The sequence below is a fragment of the Hemibagrus wyckioides genome, linkage group LG14, assembly GCF_019097595.1.
Source record: "Hemibagrus wyckioides isolate EC202008001 linkage group LG14, SWU_Hwy_1.0, whole genome shotgun sequence".
In the NCBI taxonomy this organism is placed as follows: Eukaryota; Metazoa; Chordata; class Actinopteri; order Siluriformes; family Bagridae; genus Hemibagrus; species Hemibagrus wyckioides.
In genome coordinates this window covers 9,868,069-9,886,557 of record NC_080723.1, presented here as the reverse complement: position 1 = coordinate 9,886,557, position 18,489 = coordinate 9,868,069, and the positions used below count along the sequence as shown (strand labels likewise).

Genomic DNA, 18,489 nt, shown 5'->3' with positions numbered 1-18,489 from the left:
AGTCTGGATACTGATACTGTAACTCTCAAACTCTCCAGGTCTTATGTTGTTGCGCTGCACGATTAGTTTTAGAAAAAATAATGAATAATTATTATAATCACTGCTTTTCATTTGAAACCCTAATGACAAGGATGTGAGTGTGTGTGCTGCCCTAATGGCCATAACTGGAAACATCTGAGATGTGAGCATCATGTACAGGAAGCAAGGCATCTGTGGGCTTCTATCTACTGTATCTATACTTTATGGTCAGTGACCATAAAGTGGTCAGTATTTTCTGACTCTCTCAGGGAAAACCTGGCAAAGATCTGCAAAGCAAAAAGTATTAAAAATGTCCTCTCAGTATTTTAGTCAAACGTCAACACGAATGGAAATATCTGATTTCTTGTCCATGATACTTTTGCAAGGTACAGTGGAAAGAAAAGCTGCATGTAATGACCAGTGCTGAGTATGAACACCTAGCCAATCAGTACAAGGAGTAATAATGTGTGGTCAACATCTATGCTGCATGTTCTGTGGGCGTTGCTTGGGAGGCAACCCTGAAAGGAGGGGCTGTGTTTGTTTTAACATACAGTCGAAAATAACAGCCTTCTATTTTAAGCAAAATTGCTAAATACCTTTTCTTTCAATTGCAAGTGCAGATGTGCATAATGCAGATGTCTGACTGTTGCGTGGTGCTGTTGGGAGACAAAACAGTGAAGGAAAGAAAATAAGAAGAAGAATTCCGCAACAGTCGGCGGTATCTGTAGGATGTGAACTTTATGATTGTAGTAGGTTAATAGAGTGATGAAGAATAAAGCATGATTGCGGCAGTGTGCTGTGGCGGAGCACTGGAAGTTACACTGCAGGGGTGGGACTCCTGCATTCTCTCTCTCTCTCTCTCTCTCTCTCTCTTCTTGGAGGGAATGCCTCTCCCGAATCCCACCGGTCACACCAGCGTCCAGGATGCGCTCTTTAAACTGATGCTCTCAGTCTGAGCCAAAGCGAACCTGTTAATGCATTTGGTTTGGTGGTTAAACGCAGATGATGCGTATGGAGAGAGGAGCGTGAGAAGCAACGAAGGGAGAGCGGAGTCCCCCATCCCCTTACACCGAAAACAAAGTCTTCTAAGGTAGGCTTTAAACCCCGCCATTCCTCATATTCCTCACACACTCACACAGTCTGCTCAGAGAGGATGCCTAGCATGTTTACTACCTACAGGACACGGGCTCAGTGCGCGCGCAGAACATTATAACAGACATGCAATACGTATAGGTGTGTGTGTGTGTGTATGCATGTATGCGTGGCAAAAATCCTAAAGTCACACACACACACACAAACAAATGTATGTATAAGTGTGTGTGTGTGACTTTAGGATTTTTGCATACATGCATGCATACACACACATGCATACATACACACACACCTATTTATGTATGTCATAGACAATCACACACAAATTTATATATATATATATATATATATATATATATATATATATATATATATATATATATATATATATATATATATATATATATATATATATATATATATATATATATATATATATATATATGTATTAGACTGTTTAATAATTTACACATTTAAAAGGGTTCACATTGTGCCATACTGTAGGATCTGGGTTGGTCCACATGGCTGGTGGACTGCTGTTCCCATCTGTAGGGTCTCAGTAGGAACCCACACAGATTACCTAAAGGAACTGTCCATTCAGCACCACACACACACACACACACACACACACACAGAGAGAGAGAGAGAGAGAGAGACTGAGCAAAGGTTCATGTGAAGAAATGAACTGCATACTATGCATAATTTATGTTTTCTTGACCTCTGCTCTCTCTTCATGTGAGGTTGCTTAATTTTTTATTTCATGTACTTTTTACTTCCAAGATACAAACCATCTCTGTGACTGACCCACTCTTATATACACAGTAATACACAGTCTAGGATTTTCATGTCGTGATGTTTGGTTTTCAGTCTGAGGTACAGAGAGCTCAAGCTTCCTATCACAGGCTTCCTGTTTCCGGATGCACCAGTATGGTTCTCTACAGATTCACAAGGCTGATATCCGGTCCTAGACTATGCGCGTGTGTTGACTCCGACTGAGATATTTACACGGCTGTGTAATAGTTTTTATTAACCCATCTCTCCCCTGATGACAGAGTTATATTCACGTGGTTGTCATGGTCACCATCTTTCTGTGTGCCTGTGGTTTGTGCCCAGTGCATCATTATTGTTTGTGGTGTAAAAGGGGGGTAGGGTCTTGAGCCAGCTCATTATTTAACGCCTACACACTATCAAACAGTTGTCCTTTAACCCTCTGCATGCCAGAGGCTTTGCCAGACACCTCAGACAAAAACATTACAGAGACACACCTAGTCTATTTATCAAAGGAGCAACATGGGGCACATGCACCGCTTTTGTCATCAGGATTGATTTAGGGGTCCATTCGCTGTGAAATCTTTATCCTCATCTCTTGCAGAGAGAATGTCAGGGAGAAAGTGTTTTGTCGAAGGAGGTTGCTATTAAGAAAGCCACAGCTATTTCATATCAGAGAATAAGTGTCTCATTATTTGAGTGTCTTTAGCCATCGTTTGGTCACGATGCATGGGTATGTCTGCTCAGCCAGAACCCTGTGTGTGTGTGTGTGAGCATGCTGCGTGCCAGTACTCTTGCCTTCAGTGCTGTGATGGAGAGTGTGTACTCAGCCACCATGCAGTTAATGTTATCATGACTCATTTTGGAGATTAAAAGGAAAGTTGATTTATTAGTAAATGCACACTAGCTTTGCTCCTATGCTGGAATGAGCTGACAGTGCAGAGTACTCCACCCCCCTCCCCTCCACCCCTCTCAATCAGCTTCTCTTGCTTTTCTCGCAGAACCAATATAGGCCCATTATTATTGATCACTGCTGTTTTAGAAAGGATGACCAATATAGGGAAGTACACGTTTTCATTTTTTTTTCCTCAGCAAGGGAAATCTCTGCATCTGTCTGTCTCTATTAAGTTCAGATTCATCAGCGTTTGAAGGCACTTTATTGACAAGAAGGATTCATTGTGGCCTAGTCCACGCTAACAGGAGTACATCGGAAATCTTTTCTCATCGGTTCTCTCCATTCATTATGAAACAACTATTTAGACCTGCTCTCCAAAATGAATGAATTATGTGATATCTGTAATTATAAAAAGCCACCAGAACCTATAACGAGGCAATTGTATGTATGGTATGTGGTCATTTATTTCCATGTCTGATCACTATGTGTAGGATATACTGTAAGGGACTCCAAGTAAACATATTCAAAACACGTGAATAAAATGTAAAGGTCATGGGTCAGACACCAGCCATGCACTTTTCTGTCTGTGTTTCATTGTGGACAGACTATCTGAGATTAAAAATGCAGATGTGGCCAAAACATTAAAACAGCATTTTTAAACTAACCCTTGTTAATGTGTTTTTCTCCAGCACTGTGGTTTTCCAGCTGGAGTGATTTTCACAGCTGACTGGAGGCGCTTGTTATTTGAAATAGCAAGTGGAAAGCCTGGTGATGTGGGAAGGGAAAAAAAACCCAGTTCTAGCATACAGCGCAAGCATTATATTATCAGACTCACATAAAAGGCAAATAATATCATTATACTGGAGAAAGCTGCTTCTCCAGGAAGAAACCTTCCCTGCACCTTTTGCATGAATGAGTCAGATTGCGTCTGTGTTTGGCTTCATCTCCATTCTTATGATCTCCACACACCCACACTTGCAGAAAATAGACTTCTGAAAGTTTATTGTGTGGCTGGGACTTGCGTCATATATGGATACAGAATGTTCTAAATGGATCCCCATAACAGAACTAAATAATAATGGTAATAATAATAATAATAATAATAATAATAATAATAATAAATGTTGTTAATTATCCAGTAAGTCTTTACTAACAGTGCTGGCAGATAATTATTTAAAAAATAATTATTAAAAAATGTTTTTATTCCATCAAATACATCTTTGTTCATTTCATTATTCTATATAGTTATTAAATAAGAATTAATATATAGAATAAATATGTGTGATAAATCATCTTAAAATAAACCCATGCACAGTTCTAGTTTATAGCAATCAAATTTACTCAGTAACAAAGATTTGAATTCATGTCACTTCATGTAACAGCTGTTTAGTGTCAACATTGGCATTTGAGCAAGTAAAAATATCTTGAATCTGGTCAATTTGATCTATTTTTCTTCTTATGAGATTAAAATAAACCAAATTTAAGGTCTATTAAACCGATAGGCGTATTTTACTATATTTAAGCTTTCATTTTTTTCTCCATCTATTGGCAAATTATTGGATTCTTACTAAAATGAATGTTTACAATGATCTAAAAGTAATATAATGATCTGCCAACAGAACAAGAAAAATCCGAAGCTTAAAACAGACAAATATGTTTAGAAATAGGTGGAATAATTTGTTTTGGTTTCTTGTAATCTAAAGAAATAGTAGAACATTTGACCAGATTCAGGAAATTTTAACTGGCTAAGATGCCATTTTTTGCCATTAAGCGGGTGCGTTTCTTCAAGAGTCTAAAAAGTGTCTCAACTATCTATTGCTACACTGAATCTAACGTCTGTCATCCTGACACTACTCCATGTGCAGCTCTAACTCATTGTTATCTTGTTACGAATTTAAAATGGCAAATAAATGTAAGAGAAACATTGCTACAGATTAGGAACAGGCCATGCAAACCAAAGCTAACAGACATTATAACTAACCTTTTTATATACTATCGGATATAGCCTTAAATTTTTTCATGTTAAAAGGTACCTCAGTTTGCTAGCTTCGCTTTGATTAGCTTCCTTTTGATAGATAGATAGATGGATGGATGGATGGATGGATGGATGGATGGATGGATGGATAGATAGATAGATAGATAGATAGATAGATAGATAGATAGATAGATAGATAGATAGATAGATAGATAGCATGACTAGCTGTTGGCTAGTTAACAAAACAATCAATTCAACTAGTGCACACATAATATTCCAGCAATTTCTGGACGCAAATATGACCCAAACAGTCAAGAAACTGAAGAGGAAAAGAGGAAGGTGAAAATTCATTAAACATGAACAGAAAGGTAGCAACAAGGCGTCTTTTACTCTTTCAAAAATCAATCAAATATGTGATTTGCCTGGGGGTGCACAAACTTTTGCATACAGCTGTATGTATTTCAGCTGCTTCTAAATGAATTATCATGGCAGGAGATGGAATAATTTGGGGTAATAATTTAAGATGTTAAGCAGAAATTCTTATTAGAGTCTTTAGAAAGCACTTGGTGTTGCAAAGGTACAATGGTGTATGTGGAGTCCACATTTTATGGATCGTACATGTTATCGCTGTAGATCTGACACTCCAGTCGGATCATTTTGACATATGATCTTACTGATTCTACTCCAGAGTTCATTACCACAGGCTTTTATGTACATTCCCTCAGACCTTCTCTCTCATTTGCACCCCTCCCTCGCACATTTTCACAGCTCTTCCTCTCTCTGATTAACACACGAGAAAAAAAAAACACCCAAGTACATTTTCACAGTCATCTGCAGCACTTATCATCCATGTGACTTCTCTAATCTATTCATAGCGGTTCTCACCCGTGTGCATAAAATAGTGGGTTTGATTCAGTTTGGGTTTCATAATATGCTCGGTTTCAGGTATAACCTTAAATGCAGTCTTAGTGCTCTTTTCGGTCAGAGATACTGCTCAATTCGATGGCCTGTGTTAGTCTATTCCTCTATTATTCTGGACACATCCAAGTATATACACCATCACTGTGCATTTTTAGGAAGAATTTCTCTTTCCAGATACTTCATTTATACTCTGTTTACTTACATTCAATCTTAACCAACAATCTAGAAGCATTATAGTAATTAATTGTGTCTTAAGCAGGTCATTGTGTACAGTGTACAGATAATATAGATCCAAGAGTTCAGAAGAGTACACATTAAAAAGCCAGTTATGAATCACAGACCTTCAATTTCTGATGGCTCTTTGATATATATCTTTGTTATATCTCCCTCGCAGTATCTGACCTTTTCCTGTAACATAGATGTCTTCACTGCTGTGAATTAATATTGAGCTCTCTGGTATTTAGAGAGCGGTCAGTTTTCTAAGGATCTGCATCAGTGAAGTATTTTGTATTAAAAAATGAGGACAGAATGAGATCTTAATTATGTATGGCACAGGTGATACCTTGTACCATTTTGTGTAGCTGTGGATAGTGTACATCTCAACATTATTTAAGATACATAAATAATGAAGTCTGAGGTTCAAGCTCTAACTCTGCCATGCTGCCACTATTGGGCCTTTGAGTAAGCTGCTTAACCCTCTAAGCTCCAGCGGGGAGGTATCATAGCCGACCCTGTTCTCTGACACCTACAGCGTCCTAACAAGAGCCTGTATTGTTCGGTTGCTTCATGGTATCATCTGAGCATCAATGAACACTACAGTTAAATATCAATTTTTCTCTGAGGCTGTGTTATGCTCTAATACAAAAGATTAGATGTGAGAGCCAGTAAACTCTTGACCTTTCAGAGATTCAGTTAAGTGTCTCCCTTGCTAATGTTGTAGAAAATTCTTCAAAAGAAGCTCTAAGGCTTTGGAGGCCAAAAGTAGACTGTATTGAGATTCAACAAAGCCGAGCTGATCCATGGAGCAACCGTTGAACTCGGTCTCCGCAGACACTTTATACCGTTTCAAGGATGTGATCTTCACTTTTTTAAACGCGTGTCTTAACCTAAGTACATAGACAACAGTGAAGTACCTGAAAAACATCATGAACTGATTATTTTTGATTATTAGGATTAACATACACCTTTTACTCTCTAAAATATTCTTTAATAACCTTCCCATCATTAAGTACAATTTAATATATGATTGCATTATTATTGTTTGGAATAGACTGTGTGTTTATCTCACCCAGAAACACATATTGTTGTTCTTCGTGAAACCAGAAACATAAACATTGATATTTATATTCATTTATCTGAAGTAAAATTTGATTATATGGAAACAGAATATACAACAACACCTTTTTCTTTGTTCGGTTCTTGTTGTTCAGTCTCCAGTGTCTTTGACGTGGATATAAAAGACAGATAGTAAAGTCATTTATTTTCCTGGCTCTCAAGCTCATCAAACTTATTGCTTTTTCCCCATTTTAGTCTTGGCTAAAAGACAGCTTTCTCCTATCATATGACAGCTACAAAGAGTAACGGCTGATGTGCTTCCTGCAAGATGCCGACAGCTAATGCTGCATCACAGTGCAGAGTAACACACTCTGAGGAAAAAGCACTTTCTGCCTTCTTTCGCATACATGAGCCCATAGATGCTCACGACTTGCTACTTCGGGGGGGCGAAAGAGAGAGAGCGAGAGAGAGAGAGAGAGAGAGAGAGAGACAGGTAAAGACAGAGAGGACCAGAGAGAGACATACAGCGAGAGAACAAGCCAGAGCAGAGAGAAGACACAAAAATTCAGAGAGAGAGCAAGACGGAGGGAACAAGATATAGAAGAGACAGAGACAGAGAATTACAGAGTGAGAAAAAGAGAGTGAGTGAGTGTGTGAGAGAGAGAGAGAGAGAGAGGGAGAGAGAGAGAGAGCAGTGAGTAGGTGTGATGGTTAAAGTTGCTGTCACTGTTGGAACAGTACCAGTTTGACTTGGCTTCACATTTCTCTCACTAGGACGATCCCTCTCATTTATTCATTGATGTCTGATGAAAAAATCCTTTTTTAGGAACAAAACTCTAGAAATCCAAAATAATAGGATTTTAACAAATTCCAACATCATAAATAGAAAAATGATTGTTTTAGACTTAATTAAAATGTGCAGAGAGGAAGCATGGTGTTCTATACATGTAGTTTTCTTATGATGGATTTGAGTGAGTCAGGGTTAAATCACAGGTATCACTTTATATTCCTTTATATTCCTGTTCCTGCGGATACATTTTTCAACATAGCAGTGACCAGTATTAGCATTATTTAAAAAAAAATTATAACATAATATTGTTTTTTTATTGCAATGCTAATAACAAATGTTGAAATGTGTAAAAGAGCCAATTGATTCTTCTTCTCTGGGTTAAGGTTTTGATTTGTAAAGCACAAACTCATGGATCAACAAAATGTATATGCTTGGAATACACTTTAGTGCAGTTTTGCCAGCAGGACCGGACATATTTTTGCAGCACCTTATTGCATTAAGTGGTGTCTATTCCCTGAACTTCATGTGCACTAATTTTCCAATATTACTTGTACCAAATAGGGTTGGGTCATTAATCACGACGATGCACCTGGGATACGTGGGCCGTCTATACACGGGCGAACAAACAGTTACCTGACACGTCCTATTATCTCCAGTAACTCGAAACTCTTTCATGCAAACACACCTGAGCTGTGTAAAGAGACTGCAAGATCATTCAACACCTTTTAGCTTTTACTTTGTGTCTGTGGAAAGGTATTAAAATAAGATTCACCAGGAGCAGTGCTGAAGGTTATAATAAAGTACAAATCATTATTATATAAATTAGTTACGATTCAATCACCTTAATTGTTTCTTTAATGTCTCTGACTCTCACAAACACTTCACTGGTCCTGACTGCAGATCTATCAGCCGAGCAGGAGGTTAGTGTTTCAGACGTAACTCTTATTGGTGATGTGGAAAAAGGTGTCTGAGTTCAGCCTCTCTCAGCATCGATGTTGTTCTAAAGAGCTGAGAGCAGTGCTGATATCTTTCCCATTGCTGATGCACAACACACTCTGTTTAATTTGTCGTTTTCAGTAATTTGGAAATCATCACTGTGCCAATTTGTGTCTATTAACACTGTACTGGAAGAGTTCCTCAATCACAGCAATTCCATCTAAAGAAGTTAAATTGCTTCCATAAAGTGAATTGTTTGTTATTTCCTCTTCTAAGGTTACAATCAAGCGAATCTAAGAATTGTAACCATGTTTCTAGCTTCTTCCATTCAAGTTATTTCTATTTCATTCATTTGAATACATTTGAATGAATCTGCTGTGTTGAGGTAAACATTAAGTAGAAAGCTGTTTGGATTACCGGGTTAGGGAACAGTTTCTCCATTTCCCTCAGAAAACATGGCATCAGAAGAGAGAAACACGATTTTGACTGTCATTTCTGGCAGCCAGAGGACAGACTTGTTAAAGAAAGGGTTGGATTTATCAGCTTTCTGTTGTGTTTTTAGACGTCACCCTTGAATGAGTGGAAACCCTGAAAAGTGGAGATGAAAAATGATGTAATGTTCTTTGCCTCGCTGCCAAGTCAAAGGGAGATCTCTCTCTCTCTCTCTCACACACACACACACACACACATACATATGTATCATTTCCCATATCCATACCTGTAAACACTACCCACTTGGGACTGCTGTCCTTCTCAGAAACCGAACTAAACATTTTTAATTCATTAACTCTCCAATTTCCCTGTTCTTCATTCTCTTTCCAGGCGGTGGGACCATGTCCTCTTCACACAGCCAGGACATCTCTGACTACCATGTCAGTGGTAAGAGACAAAGTAACTGAGAGGGATTTATGTACTTACTGATGTATTGGGCTTCTCATGGATGATTTGTGTGTGTGTGTGTGTGTGCATATGTGTGTGTGTGTGTGTCAGTGATCCGCAATCCTCCTGCCTGGGAGGTTGGTGTCTACCTGTTGGGGTTTTTGGTTCTGCTTGGCATTGTAGGAGTAAATCTGTGGAAGCTTTGGAGGTCTGGCTCTTTCCCTGCTCCCTCACCATACCCCAACTTCAATTACCGCTACCTGCAGGAGAAATATGGCACCTCTTATTCTGAAGTCAGACAGAAGGTAATAGGCTTCATTCGTTTGATGTGTGTAATGATTCAGCCTGTAAAAACCTGCCATGGACCTCCCTTGTTTGTAAATATATACTCTGTTTTGTAGTGCGTTGCAGCTTCCAACCACCGACGAGCATCCTCTGCGAGCCGTAAGCCTAGCCTGCAGCTGGCTGACACACCTGACGGCTTTCGCGAACTCGGGCCTCTGGAGCTGATGAGCCGGGAGCTGGAGATGAAGCGCTCCGCGTCGGTGGACTCGCTGTGCTCCATTTCATCCATTGCCCAAACGTTCGGCCATGATGTCACCGTGGGCCAACTGGAGGTGACGCTGGAGCTCGAAGCACGAGCCTCGCTGTTACATGTCACCCTGCATCAGGCCAAGGACCTGATGGAGAAAGAGGAGGAGAATTTTCCAGGTTGCTACGTCACAGTTACACTGCTACCTGACGAGATCAATGTGGGCGTCACACGGGTGAGGAACTGGGTGGAGAAACTGAAACTTTATTAACCCCCTTATGCCTTAAGCAGCACTGCAACATATGCTTTTCTTGATACAACCAACACACAACCTATAGGAACCTCAAAAACAGGCAGATTATCCTGCTGATCATCAGTCAATTGTGTCTCCCTAGGTGCATCAGTAACGGTATTAGTGCCGTAAAATTCGGATTACGATGACGTCTAAATGACCTCATTCAGCCAGTAGTGTCAGAGAGAGAAAGAAGGAAAGAATAAACGAAAGACAGAAAGAGAAATAGTGCTGACATCAGCACAGATACTCAGCATGGTTCCAAAGCAAAATGGCTGTTATGCTCTTTTTCTTTGCACATAAATATGGATGAGAACATGTCACAGTGTGCTGGAAAACTCAGAACTGATTTTCTGGGGTTCTGGTTTTCTACTGGATGCTGATGAAAGTTCGATGCAAGCTCGATTTCACAAAAAGGCATTGTGAAAAAGCTGATTTCTGTTCAATAAGCATTTTTTTATATTGAAAAAAAAATGCACTGATTTTCTAGGCTTCCATTTTTGGGACACGCCCTCAGTTGTGTCCTGTCTCAATCTCAGACAGTTTGGATAAAAACTTCAGTTTAATGAGCTAAAGCTGATTTCTGTTTGATAATCTGGTCATGTATTTTTTTTTTTTTAATTTTAACTATCAATTTATTCAATTTAATCACCTGTGCATGAAAATAATAGTTTTACACTTCCACCTTCTTATTCTTAATGTCACGGGTCCTGACTGCATCTATCAGCCGAGCAGGAGGTTAGTGTTTCAGGCATAATGTTTATTGGTGATGTGGAAAAAGGTGTCTGACTTCAGCCTCTCTCAGCATTGATGTTGTTCCAAAAAGCTGAGAGCAGCGCTGATGCCTTTTCTCTTGCTGACACACAACACATTCTGTTTAGTTTGCTTTCAGTCGTACTAAATTCTTGGGGTTTGAAAAGGTGCCGAGGCATATTGTGCCAAAGGTGTCTCTGTTAACACAGTTTCTAAAACATGGCAAAAAATGGCATCATAGCACGTTGAAATCTCTTGAATAAAGTCACATTTAGCTAGAATTTCCTTTTAGGAGCTTACACTAATCTGAATATAAGATTAAACATATTTATAGCCTTTCTTTCTTTCTTTCTTTCTTTCTTTATTTTATATTTAAATTTTATGATTTTTATTTATTTATTTATTTTTACTAATTTTAAGCTTGTTCTAATGGCAGATTATTTTCACCATTTATTTTTTATGACTAAACAAAATTATCTGTCAATGAAACAATGAAAATGAGCTTGAAATGAGTAAAAATGTCGACAAATAAAATTATTAAAATTATATTTGGTTTATTGCAATCTTATAACAGGAAATTCTAGACACATTAGACTATATTCAAGATGTTTCGTCAGGACGTGCTGTCATTTTCTGCAGGGTATATAAATGATGTGTACATTTTCAAGAAAACACTTGACATCACTGCAATCTTAGTGAGTAAAACAAAAACTGTGTATGGAGCTTTAATGATTTTATTTATTTATTTATTTGAGCTACATTGTCTGCTGAAATAAGCATGGAATTGGTAAAAGAAAAAAAACAAAGAAGAAATACAATAGAAATACAAAAAATATATATGATTTATGGCAGTAGAAATATGATCTTCAGTGAATAACAAGCAGTGGTCTTTATGGCATTTAATACATCAGAAATTAGGCAGTCATACAATATAACAACACATTCCTGCTTACCTCCACAAAATTATGAGAAGGAAATACTTTAGATGAAGTTAAATTTCATTCTCTCATTTTTACAAATTTATTTTCTCTGATTATTTATGTAGAACTTCATCACAACTAAACAGCGTGTGCTCTCCTGCAGATTCAGAGCAACGCCTTCACCGTGTTGTTTGATGAGCGTTTTTCTATTCCACTGGACGCAGTGGCTGTGGAGGAGTACAGCCTGCGCTTCTCAGCATTCGGAGTGGACTTGGACGAAAGGAACATCAGTGCAGGGCAGGCGGAACTCAAAATGTCTGATCTCGACTTGTCCATAAGGCCTTTCAATGCTTGGCTATACCTCCAGGACATTAATAAGGTGTTGATGCACATGAGACCAACAAACCCTCATCAACATACTCCATCCCACAGTGATGTTTTTAGAAGAGCTATAAGCTTTAGGAATTACGTCTGATGCTGCTGATCAGCTGGAACAGCAGAAATTGAAAGATTATAATAAGATAATAATAAGATTATAATTAACCAAATACAGGATTATTAAACCTATTTAACATGACATTTTGTTTGCATTTCAAGGTTTATTTTGTTGTTGTTGTTGTTCTATTGGCAGATAATTTTGCACCTAGTAATAAATATTAAATATTCACAAAATTATCTGCTAATAAAACAAGAACCTTTCTATTCCATCACACTACAGTTTATTTATTATTATTATTATTATTATTATTATTATTATTATTATTATTATTATTTAACTAATTAATTTATGTATCTATTTGCGTTTATTATTTCCTTAGCATGGAGTAGTACTGTTATTCATTCACTGCTTCCAATGATGATTATTATAAAAATGCAAGAAAAGTAAATTAAGAAACAAATGAGAAATAATAATAATTCTCACTAAAGATATGCTTCCAGTCTAATTTTAGTAAGAGTTAATAACCAGATTTATGACTGATATCTAACAGAGGGCAGAAAAATAATATTTTGGTTCTACTGCAATCAAACGTCAGAGCCATATTTCAGCCGGTTGCTTTACTGTATGAGTGTACACTGTGGCGTTGGTTAAAATCCAACTATGGCAGGAAGTTAGAACTGCCAGAAACATTTCTATATTATATTTAATAAACTTGGGAATAAAAACACAAACACAAAAATTAATACTCATACTTCACGAGCTGAGCGGTTAGTGTAAAATGAGTGTAAAGTGTGTAGTGTTGCGGCTTGTATAAATTGGATTTAATATTCAAACACAATGTCCATGTCCGTAGTTGACTTTTAATGGAGTGATTTTTATCATATCATGTCTTGCAAGATTTTCAAATATCTCCAGAGCTTCTAGAGCAAATAATCATTTACTATTTTGTATATAATGCTCACCTGGTAAACTGGGAACTCGAACGCTCCGCCACGCCCACACAGCATCTCCAGAATAATGTTTCTGTGTTGTTTTTGTTGTTGTTGTAATTTGGTTGTGTCTTGGTTCTACAGGCCGTGGATGCTGTTGGAGAGATTCTGCTCTCCCTCAGTTACCTTCCCACCGCAGAGCGCCTCACAGTGGTGGTGGCTAAAGCGAAGAACCTGGTCTGGACTAACGGCAAAACCACAGCAGGTCAGCATGGTTTTTACTCCAACTTTCTTGTCTGTATTTCTTCCTTTCCTGTTTTTCTAACTTAATGCGGATTCGAACAGATCCGTTTGTGAAGGTGTACCTCCTCCAAGATGGAAGGAAGATCAGTAAGAAGAAAACCTCCATAAAGAGAGATGATACTAACCCCATCTTCAATGAGGCTATGATCTTCTCTGTGCCTGCCGTCGTGCTTCAGGTAAGAGATAACACATAGGACGGATTATTAATACATTCTTAATTAATTAATACGTTGGATGCAGAGATTTTTGTCATGGGAGAGGGGCTGAGACAGACACAATTTATTAAAGATATGGCACAGGGCACACCTCACCCCTAAAGTGTGTATTTTGAACATTTATCCAGAAGACTTTGAAATTTCACAAAATTTACGTCCGTTGCTCAAATGATGTATTGCCTGTTCATGGAAGAAACAAAAAATTGGTGGAGTTTCACTTAACTTACTAATTAATAGGGATAAAACAGAGATAAAATAGTAACTTTAATTTAAATTTTATAATTTTGTGTCCTTCTCTGTTTCTGTACTTCTGTAAAGCTGCTTGGAGACAATGTCCATTGTTAAAAGGGCTATACAAATAAATTGAATTGAATTATTTATTTATCTATTCTACTATTGTTAGCATTGAGGATAATGGTGGAGAAAAACAAGGGTAATGATAAATATAAGGTTACTTAATTGTATTTCCATAGTCGATGTTTGTAAGGATATGTTTTTATATCTTTTTTGTACAAAACAAACAAACAAACAAAAACAAAAAACACTGGCACAGGATCCAAAGTGATTAAGGTCAAAAACAACAGACGCAGGTCAGGAGATCAACAGACTGTTAGGAGTAAGGCTGACAAAACCAGGTCAAGAAAACCAGAAGCATTATATAAAAAAAGAGACAATCAACGAATAAAGGCTCAGTAACAACACACTGACTGTATACTTCATGTATTTGAGAAACAAAGAACAAATATCATCCCTCCTGCTAAACAGGCAACATTTCCATCTTTATTAGATTTAATTCAATTCAATTTTATTTGTATAGCGCTTTTAACAATGGACATTGTCTCAAAGCAGCTTCACAGAACATATGAAATATGGAACAGAAAGTTCAATATTAATATTAAACAAAAGTTCGAGATTAATATCAGACTTATATTTAAATTTATTGAAAATGATTTATGTATTAATCCCTAACAAACCTGAGATAACTGTCGAGAGGATAAACTCCCTGAGATGATATGAGGAAGAAACCTTGAGAGGAACCAGACTCAAAAGAGAACCTCATCCTCATTTGGGTGACACCAGAGAGTGTGATTATAAATGATTAAAAACACCGGAGAGTGTGATTATAAATCATTAAAAACACCAGAGAGTGTGATTATAAATCATTAAAAACACCAGAGAGTGTGATTATAAATCATTATAAACACTGAGAGTGTGATTATTAATAATGTCCTTTCTACAGTCATATACAGTCAGTTGTGTAACCAGGAGCTCCTAAGCAACTCTTAAATTAGCTCAACATCTGAATTTATTATAGATTCAACACCAACTCCTCCATGCCCAAGCTTTCAAATACTCAATGATGGAGATACAGCATGATGACACATAGATGAATGTTATTAGTTGATATCAAAATTATTGACATTTTACTTCCATCCATGTTTAAGATTTGTACACCATGTAGCACTTCATGTCAGATATCGCACTGTCGTATGTTTCAACTTTGACAGAGATGAAACCCTGCATTACAATCTGTGTACTTTCTTTATAAAGACATACAGCTTTGATTAACAACTGTTTATCGAACGCCACTATTCTGCAGCTTGTATTGGTATTGTTTTATGATATGTACATTATTACTATCTTTATTGGGGTATTTTGTCTTTTAATGTTTGTGTAATGCCTGTGTTATGTACAGGACCTCTCTCTAAGAGTCACAGTGGCTGAAAACACAGAAGACGGGCGTGGTGAAAACGTAGGTCATGTGATCATCGGGCCAGAGGCAAGCGGCATGGGCATCACTCACTGGAACCAAATGCTGGCGACTCTGCGCAAACCCGTCTCCATGTGGCACCCGCTGCGGAGGACCTAATCTGATTCCTGCCCTCCTGATCCCACCTGCATGGTGCCTACTGTCTCCGTGACCCAATCATCAAGACTTCATCAAGAGGTCATCGTTATTCAGGAAAAAAACAGTATCTTCTTAAAGCAGTTGCACAGCCAGAGCCACGGAGCAGATTGTAAAAGGAAAGACTCTGAGAGAGACTCTGCCTGTCTCTGCTTTAATTCCCAGGTCCTTTTATCCAGGTTAAATCTGTCTTCATTTGTAGCAGTTATAACAGGGTGGCTGACCCCATTGAGGGCCAGTCAACACTGAGTTGTAGTCATTTGTTCAGTTGTGGAGTAAGGAGTAAGTGCAGCCACATTCTAATACCTACAAATTATTATTATTATTATTATTATTATTATTATTATTATTATTATTATTATTATTATTTCTGTGTTCTGTGTGGTTTTATATTTTTATGCTCAGTAAAAAGCAATAGAACACATCTGTATGTATGATGGAGAGAACTTTAACCACTTCTTTGTGAGAGTGCAGTAGTTCAAAGAGTGTACAAATTCATTCTTGTTAAATTCACATTCCCGTCCCGTCCATCGGAGCCTTTCTGCTCGTAAGAGAGACAAGCTCTGTGTTGTATCACGGTGAAAGTGAACGCATTAAACATGAATTATATATTTGATATTATATTTTAGTTCACACCTTCGTCCCTGGGTTTGCCTGCATTTTGGAAATTTATTCTGGGCGTTGTTAATCACCTGTTGGAAGTGTTTGTTGAGTTTCTGCAGTTTTGATTTGTTGATTTTTATGCATTCTGTCTAGAGAGATTTGTTTAAAAAAAAAAAAAAGAAAAAGAAAAAAAAAAAAAGAAGAAAAAGACATCCTGCCTCCAACTGTTACTGACTACTGACTACTACGAGGAGTTTGGCAATAAAATTTCTTTCATTCAGCAGAAATCCATTCAACATTCACATTCAGATAAAGGCAAAAATCTTACTACATGTTCCTCACATCCAGGCAAGAGTCTGTTCAAAGACATGTCTAGAAATAGTATACAACTAACCAGGTTCAAGTTTTTATTAATGTAGCCTAGATGATTAGCGTTATCTCAGTGCAGTGTTTGAGGTTTCATGACTAACTCTGTTGTACACAGCACTCAGTTTCATCCTGTGCCAAATCAACCACTAGAGAAGCAATATTTTATTTAGGCTTGAGTCTATATTCTGTTTGTGAACAATGAAATTTAAAAAAAAAAAAAAGAAGTCATTTTGCAGTGCATGGAAGTGTAATAGATATGGTATATTGATGTTAAAATATAACTCTTTAAATAAAGAAATGTCTCGAATTGTTTCCTTGTCTTTTCAAAATAATATTAAAGTTCAGAAATTTGATCATTATTTCTTTTTTATTACCAAAGAAAAATAATTTTTAAAAAATCTACATGCATTTGTGCCTGCAGCAAACTTTGATATTATTCCCCCCCAAAAAATGTTTAAAACCTCCAGATATAAAATATATTTAAAGATATACAAAAGGAATTCTCATATGTTAATCACTTATATTTTAATGTACCCCATGAAGTCCATTTAAACTCGAAAATAAACGTCCTCAAATTTGTGCATTATTTTAATAATGAAGTGTTTCACTTTCTATTTTAAATATATTTTTGCCTTTAAATATTGTAATATTGATAATGTAATAATAATTAATAATGTAATCATTCTTTTATGAAGCATCTTGTCATCAGTTCAACAACAGACAGCAGGTAAGTGATCCAGCCTTATAATGTGTGTGTGTGTGTGTGTGTGTGTGTATGTGCTGGTAAGAATCATACATCAACCATACGTATATTTCACAGCATCTATACCATGTGCTCCGCCCAACGACTGCATATAAATACATCCAAAATGTCTCCCTCTAGTGGCTGGCTGCGGTACTCTTAAACCCCGCCTATTCCCATGTTAGTAAACGGAAATGTTTACGTTACAGCTTCTCAAAATAATCTTCTGTAATTTTTAAAAGTTGTCCTTTTCTATCTCCCTTCATATTATACACGTTTCATCATTATTTGTGATAAAAAAAAAGAAAGGTTGTGATTGATGAGGTGCCCATGACAGTTGAGGTTAATGAACATGAACTCATGAACATAAAGCTCTTGATGGTTCTGTAGCAAAGCCTTGTCTTGTTGTAACCCTCTCTCAGCTCATTATATTACTATTATAACTAGAAAACCAACCTGAGTGAATGAAGTGACAACACAAGCAAAATTTCTTAACAATTTAATAATTTAGACTTTTTGTTAACACTTAAAGCTAGTTTGGTAAGGTTCGGTTTGTTTTTCTTTTAAATATTGATTGGTTGCTGTATGGCATTAAAGCTGGAAAAAGACCTGATTTATTTTATTATATTTTATTTATATATTCTCTGGACACTTTAATTTTCCCTTTTTAATTTCAATTCACTTTCATGGATAAATAATAGATGATCAGGCCAGGGTAGCACAGGTTCCTGTAGTAGAAGCTGGCCACACTACATAGTTATGTGGACACTCTGGCATGGACACCACGAGCGTCTCTGCTTCTCTGTCCTCACCCAGAGGAACGTTTAGTGGAGTTGTGGAGCTGTGCATGTTACTCAGTGCATGTTACTCAGTATCACTGTGCTGTTTGAAAACCTTCAAGCTTCAGATTCATCTTTGGTTTGGTTTGGGTTTTTAT

General features: G+C 37.2%; 1 protein-coding gene across 1 annotated transcript; it reads left to right on the top strand.

Annotated features, from left to right (window-relative positions):
* Nucleotides 1–651: 651 nt before the first annotated feature.
* syt12 (synaptotagmin XII) lies at nucleotides 652–17,034 on the top strand. The gene is made up of 8 exons (XM_058407677.1): nucleotides 652–1,108; nucleotides 9,493–9,549; nucleotides 9,661–9,854; nucleotides 9,951–10,316; nucleotides 12,210–12,425; nucleotides 13,559–13,679; nucleotides 13,760–13,893; nucleotides 15,629–17,034. Exons 2-8 carry the CDS (start codon nucleotides 9,504–9,506, stop codon nucleotides 15,800–15,802), a joined length of 1,251 nt encoding a protein of 416 aa, XP_058263660.1. The 5' UTR covers nucleotides 652–1,108; nucleotides 9,493–9,503; the 3' UTR covers nucleotides 15,803–17,034.
* Nucleotides 17,035–18,489: the final 1,455 nt, after the last annotated feature.

Bases quoted from the DNA above. Each gene is read 5' to 3' on its own strand.
- syt12 (XM_058407677.1), top strand. From the start codon at position 9,504: ATGTCCTCTTCACACAGCCAGGACATCTCTGACTACCATGTCAGTG. The intron at 13,680-13,759 runs GTCAGCATGGTT...GGATTCGAACAG, and splicing joins TAACGGCAAAACCACAGCAG to ATCCGTTTGTGAAGGTGTAC. The intron at 13,894-15,628 runs GTAAGAGATAAC...TGTTATGTACAG, and splicing joins TGCCTGCCGTCGTGCTTCAG to GACCTCTCTCTAAGAGTCAC.